General features: G+C 43.3%; 1 protein-coding gene across 18 annotated transcripts in view; it reads left to right on the top strand.

Annotated features, from left to right (window-relative positions):
• The window catches only part of MTSS1 (MTSS I-BAR domain containing 1), a 112,432-nt gene that overhangs the window by 93,877 nt on the left and 3,956 nt on the right, over window positions 1-14,599 (top strand). For 5 of the 18 annotated variants that reach the window (XM_015856245.2, XM_015856252.2, XM_015856242.2 and 2 more), the window contains 7 exons: window positions 707-814; window positions 1,687-1,784; window positions 3,742-3,952; window positions 10,703-10,822; window positions 11,836-12,030; window positions 13,676-13,840; window positions 14,201-14,363. In XM_015856245.2, coding sequence (XP_015711731.1) covers window positions 707-814; window positions 1,687-1,784; window positions 3,742-3,952; window positions 10,703-10,822; window positions 11,836-12,030; window positions 13,676-13,840; window positions 14,201-14,363 — 1,060 coding nt within the window. The remainder of the gene's footprint in view (window positions 1-706; window positions 815-1,686; window positions 1,785-3,741; window positions 3,953-10,702; window positions 10,823-11,835; window positions 12,031-13,675; window positions 13,841-14,200; window positions 14,364-14,599) is intronic. The other 13 variants (XM_015856249.2, XM_015856253.2, XM_015856251.2 and 10 more) reach the window with 6 other exon arrangements.

The following is a 14,599-nucleotide window of genomic DNA, read 5'->3' as shown; positions in this document are numbered from 1 at the left end:
TGTATTTTCCTAATCTCAGGTTGTCTGAAGCCCAGCAATGAATCGTTCGTGGCTTTCTGCAAGAATGATGCTAATATTTCACACCTGTATAGTGCCTTAATCGCAAAGATTCCAAAAGCTAGCAGAAGTATGAGTTTAGCTCCTATTTATAAGTTAGAAGTTGAAGGTCCACTAGTGAGTATTCAAAGAAGAGTTAAAATTAATCCAGATGCCACAAGAATGACACTCTCTGGAACTGTCACAGAAAGAAGGCTGAGATATCATCTCACTGATGAGAGGATTTCTGGGCCTACCAACATAGAGCAGTCTTAAAAGAGTCATAGAATCATTAGAGTTGTAAGGGATCAGTAAGTACCATCTAGTCTGAATCCCCTGCAGCAAACAAGAACACCTACAGCTAGAGCAGGTTGCTCAGGGTCCCAGCCAGCCTGGCCTTGAATGTCTCCAAGGTTGGGGTGTCCTCCACCTCTCTGTACACCTTGTGCCTCACTACTGTTATTGTCCAAACTTTATATCCAGTCTAAATCATAAAACTCTAGATGAATGTTTCCATCTCTCTTTCATAAGCAGTGATTATTTAATTGATGAGGAAAAAGCAGCTCCAGTGGGCATTGCTACAGTCATCAGGAAAAACAAAATGCATTGTGTCATGGGTCAGACTTCTAAAACCAAGGCTGTGATTAGACTTGTTCTTTTGTCTTTTCAGGAAGAAGAAATATCAATGCTGGGAGAAATAACCCATTTACAGACGATATCAGATGACTTGAAAAGTCTCACCATGGATCCACACAAGTTGCCATCTTCAAGCGAACAGGTGAGTGTGGAAGACGTTCTTATTTTCAACTTTTAAATGCTTTGTGTGTTGTGAGAAACACTGACTGCCAGCACTGCCAGCATTTAGTGGCTTAACGTTACATTGTGTAGATTCTTCTCTGCAGCAATGTAGTTTTTAATATTAAGCAACTTTTAAAAACTTGGATTTGAAGTACCAGCCAAGTGCTCCTGAATTATTTGGGGAGAGCAGTGTGAAGTGGTAGTTAGCAAAAATATATCAAAATGCATGAAATGCCCATTTTCTGCTGAGGGTACTTGAATGGGTGATACCTCCTCACCCTACGCTTGAACGTCCCAGTCTGTGTGTGATTACAAGATTGCTGAGATCAGATATCTTGATGGAGCCTAACGTTTGAACATTATTACGTGCCGTCATTAAAATGCATAGAAAATGTGTGTCGTTAAGGATCTTTTAATTCAGCCCCGCTGAACTCAGTTTTCTTGTCATGCCTTAAAAGCCTTATCATTGACCTAAAAGTATAAAGGATGAAGGCTCTGTTGCTGGTGGGTATTGGATCTTCATTTTTTTATAAGAGAAAAAGAAAACCTGCAGCCTACAATACGGATAAAACGAAACTCCAGTTCACTTTTTGAAGATTTTTTTCTGTTCACATCTGAACTTTCCTTTTGTGATAGCAGTTCTAGTGTTAAGGAACCGTAGTTTCTGGAAACCCAGAGTTGACTGTCCTCTGTGAGAACTGAACACGCACAGTGTAATTCTAGCAGAAAAATGGGTCAGTTGGTACTGAAATCTTGCAATGAGAATGAATGTTGTGTGAACAGCAAGTGGTTTCTGCTAATAGAGGAAAAAAGATTTCCGTGTCCTTGATGCTGTTGATTATCTTTCATCAGGTAATTTTAGATTTGAAAGGTTCTGATTACAGCTGGTCATACCAGACTCCTCCATCCTCTCCCAGTACCACCATGTCCAGAAAATCTAGTGTTTGCAGGTAAGTAGACTGGTAATATTTCATTCTAACCTGTTTGGGGGCAAAGAGAGGCAAGTTCAGACTGTGGTATGGATTTGTGTTGATACTTAAATAACAACTCTTAATGAAATAAATCCCTCATGGTCTTTATCCATGTAAGTATGTGACTGGGAGTATTAAAAAGGATGGGCATCACTGAACAACTTTCAAGCTCAAGACAACTTGACGATGCTTTTGATCCAGTTCTCTTGAAGCCATTTCAGATCAAAGAGCAGTCTGTACTAATTTAAGCTCTGAGATTGTTCGTTTGTAATTTCCTTTCCTGTTTTTCATATGGTGACTTCTTAGATTATTCTGAGTAGCTGTTACTAATCAGTAAGCTAACTGTTTAAAAAGGAAAAACATTCTTGGCAGTTACGCTGTCAGTCTGGTAGAGGGGAATGCTTCTTTGATACAAGTTGTGTTTTTTTCTTTACTGTTTAATGCTGTCTAATGCTGTCCTGAAATGTTGAAACACTGGGTTCTGTCTATGCTTTCTCTGTAAAACTGTTTTCTCTCGTGAAACAGTTTATTAGCATGCTGCCCCTGTACCTGGTGTCTACATTTACTCTTTCCTTTTATTGAAAAGGAAGACATCCTACTGTGTATTCTGCTCTAACACCTTTGTAGCCGCTCTCAAATGATTACCTTTTAGTTTGCTTTATGAATAATGTACTACAGGTTCCCTGTGTATGAGCAAAGTTACCTATAACATGTCAGAGCAAGTGAACATGACTTCTTTTATGTATCTACTTGTCTCTGCATGCAGATATATATAAAAAATCCTTCAATACTTTTATATATATATGAAAACATGCATATTTCGAGCAATGAGCACAGGCTTATAGATGCAATATCCTGACGCTATAAAAGAAAATGGCTGAAAATCCATCATCTGTTCCTAATCAACCTAATGTTGTGTGGTAGAACTACACAGGTACTACTGTGTGTGAATAAAAAATAGCAGAGCTCCTCTTCCTTTGCTACTGGCTGACTTGTCCACCTTCTGTGTACGTGGAATTTATGACCAGGTGGTGCAGTGCTGGCCCATGTATAGTTTAGAGCCATCTCCTCAGCTGGGCAGTGGACGCATGTCAGTGAAGATAGGAATATACCTTCAAAGTGATGCATCCTGCTAGTCCTGCTTAGCCACCCCAGCAGGAAACTTTAGCTGTTCCCATGTTTTGCTGTTGCTCACGAGTACTCAAGATTTAAAATCAATCTTATTGGTTGAAATGGGGTTTTTTGTGTGTCTTTCTTTTAATGGATATTAATTTGGATTATTAATTCTCTGATGATCTTTTTTAAAGCTGCATACCTGGAGACAGGACTTCACTGAATAAACCACCACATGCTTTTATTCCTGATAGAAAGCATTCATGTGAGAGAAACTTGTCCCAGACACTCAGAATATGGGGTTGTGGTTGTGCTGTCAGAAATCTCATATGCTGGCCACTGGCTGACCCAAAAACTGCATGTCAGGATGCAGACTTGTAGCTGAGCCGTGATGCCTTTGGACACTCTGCTAGAGATTTCTCTGAAAACGTGGTCCCTGGTGCAGTACAAGAGAGCTGTCAGCAAGCTTCTTTGCTCATAAGTGTAAAGGCCAGGGTGCGTGTAACACACCCTTCATGCATAACCTAACTCGAACTGCTAGTGGTTACAGAACGTTTTATTAAGTAAAATCCCAGGTAAAATGCCATTTTCTCTCTGGTCACAAGGGATACTGCAGCTGCTTATGGTTCCTTACTGATATATATGTGCATATATATATATATATTTAAATTTATTTTGTCAACATTTTTTCTTTTCCGGTTTATGCTGCCTGTTGCTAGAGACATGTGGAATGTTAATTGTACTGTATACGGGTCTCTCCCCACCCCACCCTTGTGTCTTTTCCTCTCCCCTTTCCTTTCTCTGTTCCTTTTGTCTCTCACAGCAGTCTGAACAGCGTTAACAGTAGTGATTCCCGGTCCAGTGGCTCGCACTCGCACTCACCTAGTTCACACTATCGCTATCGCAGCTCCAATCTGCCTCAGCAGGCACCCATGAGGCTGTCCAGTGTGTCCTCCCATGATTCTGGATTCATGTCCCAGGATGCTTTCCAGTCCAAATCGCCATCCCCTATGCCACCAGAAGCACCTAACCAGGTACGTGCAAGCATGAGAACAAAAAAAAACCTGAGTGTGAGCTGGACTCCTTCACTTGGCTCACCTTTCACAAAAGGATGTGATATAACTTTGGGGTACCTTGAAGTCAGATTAATCCCCGCGGGTCGGTCTGACTGCACTTCATCCATCTAAAAGTTGGGCCTCTGTTTGGAGCGATACACACTGCTGTTGCAGCTGGCAGTGAAGAAAGGGATGAGTCACTCTCAGGGGATGCGGTTTTTGCTCTGGCCCTGAAGGGAGCCTAGATGCCTAACTTTCAGATGGGTACAGAGGGGAAGGACTAAGATACCCCACTCTGCAGGAGTAAATGCTCACTTTACCCACTGAGGTTACCAATTAATATTCTACGCTGATTGCAACTTGTTCATATCTGATGGCTGTTCATTTTTTAATGGACAAATATTAGTGCCAGCACAGCCTTCTGACAGCCATTGCATTGATACTGGTGGCTTTAGCAACAGGAATACTGTTTTTATTCCCACCAAATGGGCCCCTACAAAGGGCCTGGGAGACTTGGTGTCAAAATATTGTTAGCAGCGCCATAGGAGGCTTTAGTTTTGTCATTTTTGATGACATCCTTTTCTGTGGATAGGCTTACATTTAGTAGGTAGCTCTCCCAGTGAAATTTTTAGGGTATCATCAACAACAGCACCGGTTCATTTAGGCCTGGGGCATATCCTTGAGGGAAGCTCAGCATTTTTCTTTCAATATACTCTTTCATTTAATAAAAATGCTTTGTTTTCAAATGAATACATCTGCAACTGTCCCCAGTCCGGGCACATCAGCATTGTTTTTATAGATGACAACCTGAAGAACTTTGTGCACACTAATAAAATGAATGTTTTGTTTAGATTGGCTATGGCTAACCTAAGTGAAATGCAAAAAAGTAAATGAGCAATAATAAAGTAAACTGGAATAGTAACAAGGTAAGGAAGTTGACTTTTAAGATACATACATTGGTTATACATGCTAGCATCATCTTTGATTTTCATAGTATCCACTGCACCTGCATAAAAGGGTGGTAATCTACATGATGGTGCTGTGTTTGCTGATGAGGATGTAACTTTGCAATCGCCCTTAGCATGGAAAAAACCCAACACCTCTCTTTGCAAGTTCCCCTGTTAAAACAAGGGAGAGAACTTAGGCCGGTATCAGCTGGCAGAACATCCTGAAAGTCGATGGAGTCACGCTGATCTACACCAGCTAAGTTCATACGCTTTCACTTCATTTTAGAAACTATCCATAAAGTTGCAAACTGATCCAAGCATCACTTGAGCTATTCATGAGCTGTAGAAGGCTGCAGCAGTGTGGCATTGACTTGACAAGTGTAGTGTGTTGGTATAACAAATAGGTATGTGCTCTGTGTGTCTCTAGTTCTGTATACCTTTACGCAGAGGAAAAGGTAACAGATCATTGCCTGGCCGCTTCATCTCTGCTTAAGTGTCTCGCTTTGTATGTTCAGCACTAAGTAAAATGTGTGTGTTGTGCTGACAGATAATTGTGATTGTGAGCTTACTGAGAAGCTGTTCAGTTTACAGCGTTATGTTGTGTTGTGTGTCTCTAACCAACTGACAGATCTTCCTTTTGGGGCTGTGCTTGGAGGCTGGGCGGTGGGTGGGAGGAGCAGTGGTAGCGGCTGCAGACTGTTTCTGAAGCACTGATGTCACTGTTTCTGGTAGCAACACTGAGGAAGCAGAAAAGCAAACTCTGGGATCAACAAAGGAAATTAAAAGCCATGTATCTTGTGCAGGTGGACACTTTGCTGATGCTTGCTAGCTGTGTGCTGTGGCATCTGCTAACAGCAGTAGTTTTAGGGCAACAAGGCCCGTTTTCTTTTAATAATGGACTTCAAAAGACAGTAGAAAGGGGCCGCATAAAATCCCACGTTATGGGAATGGGACTATGTGAGCTACATGAAGCTTTTATACTCTCACCTACACTGAAAATTAATCCGAGTCCATTCAAAACAACAGATAAAGGATGAAATCTGAAAGAAGTAAACAGGGATTTGAACAAGATGCAGGCTGTGCCAGGGGAGGGATGGCTGTCAAAATGAACAGACCTGCAGTTGCTGAGTATTCTTCACAGTTATCACAGTCTGAGTAGAAAGAAAGAAAGAGAAAGAGTGATTATTCTCTTTTATTGAATATGCGGTATTTCCCAATATTCTCTACAGCATTATTCTTGACATCACTGGGAGTAAAAGTGTTAGCCTCTAACAGATAGCTGTGCATTTAGAAGGGGCTCTTCCTAAATGCTTTATCAGACAAGTGCAGCTGGGTGAAAAGCAGTGCAGATCCCTTTCTGAAGGTGAATGGTTTCTCTAAACGCCAGATATGAGGTCAGCCTTGGTCAGCGCTGCCTTTTGCATGTACTCAGATCACATAAAGACCTTGGAAGGTCTTCTGATGGAAGCAGACTATGAATGGAAGTCCATCATGGTTGGTGCCATTTGACCACTTGTGCCCTGTGCAGCACTCAAAGCTGAGGATCTGGGATGAGGTGGCACAGTCATGCCACCTCATCTAACACAGACTTAACCCTGAAGTCTGTGTTAAGGGGATGGCAGTAGAAGGCTGGGCTTGGAGCGAGCACACATGGTGATTTTCATCACGTGGAAAGTGGTTCTGGAGCTGGATGTTAGGGGCTGGTAATGACTTGACAGAAGTGAAAGTGAGGGAAGGGAAAGAAGCGGATTAAAGTAGAAGGGAGTAAAGTAACAAACAGTTCATGTAGTCAGACAACAGAGAACTAAATCTTTCTTGCTGGAATATTCTGGAAACCATTTTCCCTTAACAATATGGTAGAGGGAAACCAGAGGTGAACTTGCTTCTGCATGGAAGCTAAGATTCTACTTTAGAGGAAATTTCATTGCTTGAAATAGCTTGAAGGTGGAATAGGGAGAATATATTGCTGCAACTATTCAGTTGTCCACGTAAATTACCATATGTTCCTAAATTGAACCATTAAAAAAAGTTATAGAAATAAATGCATCTATCAGTTTCACCAGATACTTGTTCCTCCCAAACATCGTTTCACAAAATTAAGTTTCCCAAGGGTTTGTCCCTAGCTAGAAGTGAGTAGTGCCTCACTTCTGGAAATGAAATGGGCTGAGGAGGGGACCTTCAGTCCCTGTGCTTTTAGAAATGTAGCTGATGTGTCTTTTACTGACTGCAGAGGGACAAAGGGACAGGCGCTTCTTTAGAGTTTGGTCTCCTGGGAAATTCTTGTCTAGTACAGGAGGAAGGGAAGGGTTAAGAAAGCAGTGCTGTGTTTGGATGGAGAGCATAGCAAAGGATGCAAATAATCCAAGAACTTGGAAGAGTGTGTGGGAGACCAGGTACCGTGCTGTACAACCATAACGTACATCTGAGGGACTGCTTGTTGCTGCACAGAGCGGTTCTGACTTTCTGCTGATACTGTTAACATCAGGGTTTTTCTCAGAAGAGGTGATTTGAGAGCTGAGCAGAACCACCATTATCACAGCTGTGGGAAAAAAAATAACCTCCTGGGGTTAAAGGAGCTAAAATGAAAGAACTAATTTTAAAAACGGTTCAAATGAAGCAATCATTCTTAAAAGGGATAAACTAAAACCAACTGGAAAAAAGCAACCCAGAGTCACGTTGCTCACTGCAGGGGATGTGATGCAGAACTTGCTCAGCCCCGTGTTGCCAGTGTGTGTGTGCACCTACAGCAAGCACTCAAAGTTTGGAGACCTTTGGCCCAAGCAGTTTCTGTTCTCAGCCGCTCATGTACTTTCTGCTAAGGAATGAAGGGTGGTCTGTGCTTCCCACAGTCAGGTCCTCTCAGCTAATCAGGACCGTTTCTGCAGTCTGATCCAGGCAGCATTTTGCCTGTACCCACTCTTTTTCTTTATGCTTTTCCCTCAGGTGCTCAATATTTTTCCATCCCCAACAATTTCTCGCTGACCAAATCCTTTTTTAGCAAGATGTGAGGCTTCCTGTTCTATGTTGGGAATTTCTCAAGATGAAGAGATGCAGCTTCCTTACCACCACGTCTTGCCTTTCCTTCAACTATCAGGGTTTTTACCCCATGATATATTGGCTCACCCTGTGTCTCACTTTGCCTGTTAAATGACCACACCGAGTGTTGTGAGAGACTTCCTTCTGTCTTTCTTCCACCTTGAAGTCACTTCATTTCAAAAGTTCTCCGTTTCCAGTCTTGTCTGCCACACATCACTTAAATTGAGCAAATCTTTGCATCTTCAGGACTTGTATTTTTATTCTTCTTCCATCCGCTGACTCCAAGGAGCTCTACTGCTAGCAAACCATATTTATGACCCATTTCCATCACTATTTGATATAGTTTCTTTAAACTTCTGGCTTGTAAATAAGAATAGCATATTGGGTGTAAACTTCAAATTCTCCCTTATGAATGGTCATATGGAGAAACCAACAACACAGCATGTGAAGCTCACATCCTTTGCTGTTCATCCTGTCATGTGCGGGGTACTCAGACCCAAAACAGTCTTCCAGCAGTTCTTGTGGGTCTTAAGAATGAGGTTTCAGAACATGCTCTCTGGAATAATGTTCCCAGCTTTATTTTTTCCTGACCCCTGTAGTATACTGGTAGTATGGGTGTTCTCATGGTGAGTGATCTCAAACAGCTTCTTTTGCTGAGCAACCCAGGACTTGGGCAGGCAGAACTTGGAGGTTTACTATAAAAACTGATTTTAAGAACATTATAAATAGGCTCATCTCTGTCTAATGCACCGTAGTTATGTTTGAAGGCGGAGACATCTGCAACTCTGCTTGTTAATGTTCCTATTTTCAGAGATATTTCTCCTATAAAAGAAGCTGCGTTCCATCAGGAACGTAGCATGTTACGCAAAGAGTCAAACCAGTCATCCAGTTCCCCATGGCATACTTTCTACTTTTCTCCTCATGAGCCATGAACACTCTTGATTCTTCCAATCTTAAATTCATCTCAACTTTTTAAGGTGAAGTTTTGAGCTGAAAGGGCATCGTACCACACTCGGAATACAAGCCTGTTTGCTGAGCCCACAGGTACCTAAATGCACTTGCCATGGTACATGCAGGTCTGATCTGATGCCAGCAGAAGGTGGGGTGTGCATTATTTGTAAAAGATAATCCTCTGCATTACATGCTTTCTTTTTGTCTTTTTTATTTAGCAGTCTTTGCAGAGTTTTACATCCCTTACTTAAATCCACCACTCACTAATAATTTCAGGATGCTTTTCAGCAGCCCTGGTCATCTTCACTGAAGTCCTTAGAGCAGTGCTGTTCCGTCTTGGGAGATTGGCATCTCCTTTTACGTAGGCAGTTAGCAGTACATACATTCTTTATTTGTGGGTTCTAGTGAGGAGAGAGCCAACTTTCTGGGTGTCAGCACTGGTGATTCCTCTGCATTGCCTCTCATTCAGGTACTGTGTTATTGCACCCCAAGCTCTCATCTCACATCTTAGGGAACTGCTGAAGTTAAATTTCAGTTGAGATTTCCCTCCCTATTCAGAATGTTGTTTGTTGAAAACTGAGATGCTGCTACACAAGATTCTGTACTAGAACACGTTCTGGATTCTTGGTCATTCTCTCTGGCATGACAAAATGTTGGTGGTATCCTTAGACAGGTTTTCTTCACAGGTCTTGGACTGCAAAAGGATGAATTGTTCGTGCCAGTGTTGGATTTCCTGGCAGTGAACAGAGCTCAGGGCTGTCCCGATCTCTTTTCTGTTGTTTTTGACTATTTCAGGGCCTTTGGCTAGACCTACATGCACATCCCTTCTGATGGTGATGCTGATTGCAGTTAGTAAAGTGTTCCACATGCTTGTTCACCTTGGAGTAAGGTCTGTCTGACTTAAGTAAAGGTTGTCTGCGTCACCTGCTTTTGTGGAGGTGTTAAGCAGTGAACGCACGTAGGGTCATGCACTGGAACGTGACAGAGAAGTTCCTTGCAAGAGGTTGAATGTTTGAGCTGTTTGTTGGACATTTGGTGTCCTGCATTTTCTTTCCCTCTGCATCTGAGCCCTTGATAATTTCCATCTCCGCTGATAAGAGGAAGCAGCTGGCAAGCACATGCTACCATTTATGCACTCAGCAGAGTACATGCACCTTCCTTTTGACTGCTGGGCAGCAAAGCTTGAGTCAGTGCTCTGGGTGTGTGCATACTCCCCACAGAGGCACATGCATGCAGACTTTGGACACGTCCAGTTTGGTAAGTATTGCTTATTTCTCTGTTCTATAATATTTGAACTCAGATGAACTTTTCACAAGAGCTATTGCAGATCAGAAACTCTGAGAACTTGTGAATGTGACATCTGCTGCTCCGTGTTTTCAATCTAAACTTTGTCTTCGAAGTACTGACAATCTGCTTTTCTGTATGAATCAGTTGTCTTGGTACATTGCATGGTTGGACCACCGGTCCATTCAGCTTCTTGCCCTGAAACAGCTAACAGAATTGAGATGCTGAGATGTAATGAGGGGTTGAGACCGATCCCTCATTCTCAAGCAACGTGGCAAGTTCTCGCACTAAGCAAATGGCTTGTTTTGTTGTAGATTTCCTGAACATTAGCAATGGTTTTGAGCAGTTTCTAATTGTTTATTTAAACCCTAACCCTCTGCTTCTCTCATCCTTCCCTTTCTCCTCTGTGTGTCTTTGTTTATGTGCTTTTTGTCTTTCTTTTTTGTTTGTTCGTTTTTCTTTTTGATGGCTTGTGTATCCTTTCCCTGCGTTGTGCTGTTTTACGCTGCAGAATTCGTCCAGCTCTGCCTCTTCTGAAGCCTCTGAAACCTGCCAGTCAGTGAGCGAGTGCAGTTCCCCCACCTCAGTCAGCTCAGGCTCCACCATGGGGGCTTGGGCCTCCACAGATAAGGTGAAAAACTTCATCTCCAAGACATACAAACCTGTTAGCTTGTTATCCAAACCCAGCAACTTTTGGACAAAAAAAATGTGCATGGGACACAGCCAGGATTCCTCTCTGGGAAGATGAGAATAGGAACTACTGCACACTCCCTTAAAATTGAATCTCTTTGAATGAACCACGGTGACACCTTAAAAGGAGCTGATGGGGGACGCCACAAATTGGCCATTTTGCAGAGCAACGTTCTAAGACAATCTCGGTGTCCACCTTTACTGTTTGAAGAGACTGTGGAGCGCTGCCCAAACCCAGCTGGTTGCCTGACAAAGAGCACCTTGGCCAGGTTTTACCATTGGTGGCTTCTCCACTCTCTCCCATTAGATGGCATGTTGCTGTGCCAAGCAATTGGGGCATTTCTGAACAAAACTGAAAGCAGTACAAAACACTGTGCCAGAACGTGGTTGGAGTAAATTGTGGGGGATGCCTTCAGAACCAGAGGAGGAAGTGAGCGCAGTGTCCATTCTCATCTGGTAAATCCTTGCTGTTGGGTTTTTTCTTTTTCCCCCTTCCATGTCATCACACGGCCAGCTCACGTCATTTCCAAAGGCAGTATGCTTTTCCTCTCTGTCCGCCTATGTGGATTAAACACCACCAATGCAAACACCTTCGGTACTGCAAGTGTTTTGTTTCTGTGCCTGCAGAAATTCAACTAAATTGCCAAAGCTCGTTCCAGTATGCCACTTTCATGGACAGAAGGCAATGCTGCTTAGCCTGGAGACAATGACTGCTAGATTGGTGTCTGAAATTTGTTATACCGAGTAACAATTTTCAAGCAATCTCAGTTCTGAACCAAGCATTGTATCGATTTTCTGTTGTTTATTTGCGGCAAAGCTAAGATCTCTTTTTGTTTGTTATTTATTTTAAGATACGGTTTTCTCCCTAGAGCGTCAGAGTCACAGTGTATTTTCATATTCATTCTGTTTATATTAATTTCTCTGTTTTTGTTTGTTTATTTGTTTCGTTTCCAGTTGTCTAATGGGTTTTATCACTGTAGTTTATCAAGTGACCCATCCGTAGCTTCAGTTGGTGCAGGTCCTTTCCCTCATTTCCCGCCTGTCTCCCGCGCGTGGACTCGGGCTCCCTCAGCCCTCCTTCCAGACTACGTTCATTATTACACCATTGGGCCAGGCATGTTACCATCATCTAAGATCCCTAGCTGGAAGGTTTGTGTTCCTTTTGTTGTGGCAGTCCTCACCTCCTCATACTGAGTGTGCGCACAGCGGGTGTTGCTACCTTTCAATCCCTGTAATTACTGTTGATTTGCTCTGTTGAAAATGGCTCTGAACAGGCACTGCATGGTGATAATCAGCTAAAATCCAGTACTGAATGTTTCTGAATGACCTTGTCAGAATTTGCTTTCTAAAACACATTAAAAAACAAACAAACAAAAAACCATATTAATGCTGATAACAGCTAGATAAGAAGTGGTTTAGCGCTGGAACGAATGTGGCATTGTTGGAAGCACTTTGGGCTCCATTCAGCAAGCGGAGAGTGTGTTGAGTATCCTCAGAGCTCTCAGTTGGGCAGAGAAGTGCAAGCTTGGTACCCAGCTTGTGTGGTGAAATCACTTGTGGAACAACACAGTGTTCTCCCTGCAGCTGCTGGCCTTGGCCCCCCCCTAGGCCATAGGCAGCGTGCTCTTGTAGGTCTAGCTGGAGTGGGTTAAGAAGCTGCTTGGCACCAAGTGAAGCCCAGCAGTGACAGCAACTGCCTTAACTTTGCTGCCACAGACTGAAAGAACTCCCACAGCTTGTTCTGTTGTCTCAGGTGAGACTATAAAGTCTGTCAGAGCGCAGCAACTTCTTTCAGTTGCCGCATCTGGATCTGCGAGGATCTCCCTCCACATCCAGATGTCTCTGCTCTGCCAGAGCATGGACTTATCCATGCCAGGCACTTCCCTATGGAACAGTGCCCTGGAGCAGTGGGACCAGGTCTCCTGTCTGTTACCCTGAAGTTTCACAGTGCTGGAATAAAGCTGGTAATGGCTGCACAGGTCCTTGATGCCTGTGGATGCTTACGTGATGCTACATATGCGCTGTGGGACCTTCTTATATGTGTAAATTGAGATGCCTTGTTGCAGAGCTCTCACTTATCTCTCCAGCAGTTGGAGACTGAGACATGAACACGAGAAGTTGGCCGCAGTGATCCCAGGGCTTCTGTGTCATTGGTTGTGTCTGTGCTAGAAGCAGTTTGGCAGTGCATTTTACAGCAGAATGCTTACAGCAGACACAGCTGTCTAGGCAAAGCACAGTTTTGCACAGGTTAATAAAACCATCAGTCTTCCTTCAGTACAGTTCCTTACTGTGAACCAGAATTCAGCCATTAAGCAAACTGAGATTGCTCAGAGTAATCTCTGATGTATCAAACATCTCTTTAGGCCTAATTTTTCAAATGGCAGACATGTAGGAACGTATCAGAACTTGTGTACATCCAGCATTGCTGATTGGACCTTTATGTGTATTTTGTGTTGCGTGCCTCTGACTTTTGCACTTGGGTTTCTGGGAGTACAGGCTTTCACACAGGGGTATTTCAATTAGAGAAAACTATAGTGTTAACATACTAAATATCTTCATTGACAAAAGCTTAGGTAGAGTAGGAAATTTAGGTTTACTTTAATAATGGAGGTGGGTTTTGTAAATGAAGATTTTCAAATATAATCAAAATCAGTTAATTTACGGCCTTATTTAGAAAGATGAATCCAGTTTGATACATCATCTGCAGCCTTAAAATTGCCCTCTTGCACTGTTATATTTGTGTTTATAGCTCAGTAACTCATGAAAGCTGTCACTAATGAGCACCTTTCCCTAGGACTGGGCCAAGCCAGGCCCATACGATCAGCCCATGGTGAACACATTGCAGCGCCGGAAGGAGAAGCGCGAGCCAGATCTCAATGGCGGAGCTCAGAGTGGCCCACCTGTCCCACCCGAGGAGGCCCAGAGACCTCGGAGCATGACGGTGTCTGCTGCCACAAGGGTGAAGCTCTGATTTTGAATGTGCTTTTTGGTGCGAAGGAAATGGATGTGCCAGCTCCTGCCCATACTTTGTTGACGTGCCTTATCTTGGCACATACTTAGCCAGCAGGTGGGACTGATGTGGTGGTGATGCAGTTAGTGGAAGTTGCATTGGACATGAAAAAATATACCGTTGGGCTGTTGGCATTTGTAGGGCAATGACAGCCAAAGAGGTGCCTGTTCTTAAGCCCAGGTGAAAGGTTGGGCACAGTCCTCTTGGGTTGTGATGGTGACAAGCTCTGCTTGAGTGAAAGAACAGATAAAAGCTGGTGAACACTGACCAAACCTGTATGTAATGAATCTCTTTTCTGTGTGTAACCAGCAGGGTGAGGAAATGGAGCCCTGCGAGGAGCTGGCGCTTGCTCTGACAAGAGGTCTGCAGCTCGACACGCAGAGGAGCAGTCGGGATTCCTTGCAGTGCTCCAGTGGTTACAGCACCCAGACCACAACTCCGTGCTGTTCAGAGGACACGATCCCATCTCAAGGTACACAGCCCTGAACTGATTTGCCATCCAAGAGCTATTCTCTTTCAAAGCCTTCCAGCCTGGCCCTCATATGCTCACTCCCCAGCAATGAGAAGCTGTATTCCAGTATTCCAGAAGCTGCCACTGGCTTTGCAGTCAGGGAAGGGGTGAAGGTCACGACTATGACGTTTCTTCCAGCCTGCAATGCAGCCTGGATTTTTTAACTAAATAGAATTCTGAATTTCTGCATAGTGTGC

This window comes from Coturnix japonica, chromosome 2 (assembly GCF_001577835.2).
Source record: "Coturnix japonica isolate 7356 chromosome 2, Coturnix japonica 2.1, whole genome shotgun sequence".
NCBI lineage: Eukaryota > Metazoa > Chordata > Aves > Galliformes > Phasianidae > Coturnix > Coturnix japonica.
Note: the sequence above shows the minus strand (reverse complement) of the source record. Positions and strands in the feature narration are given on the sequence as shown.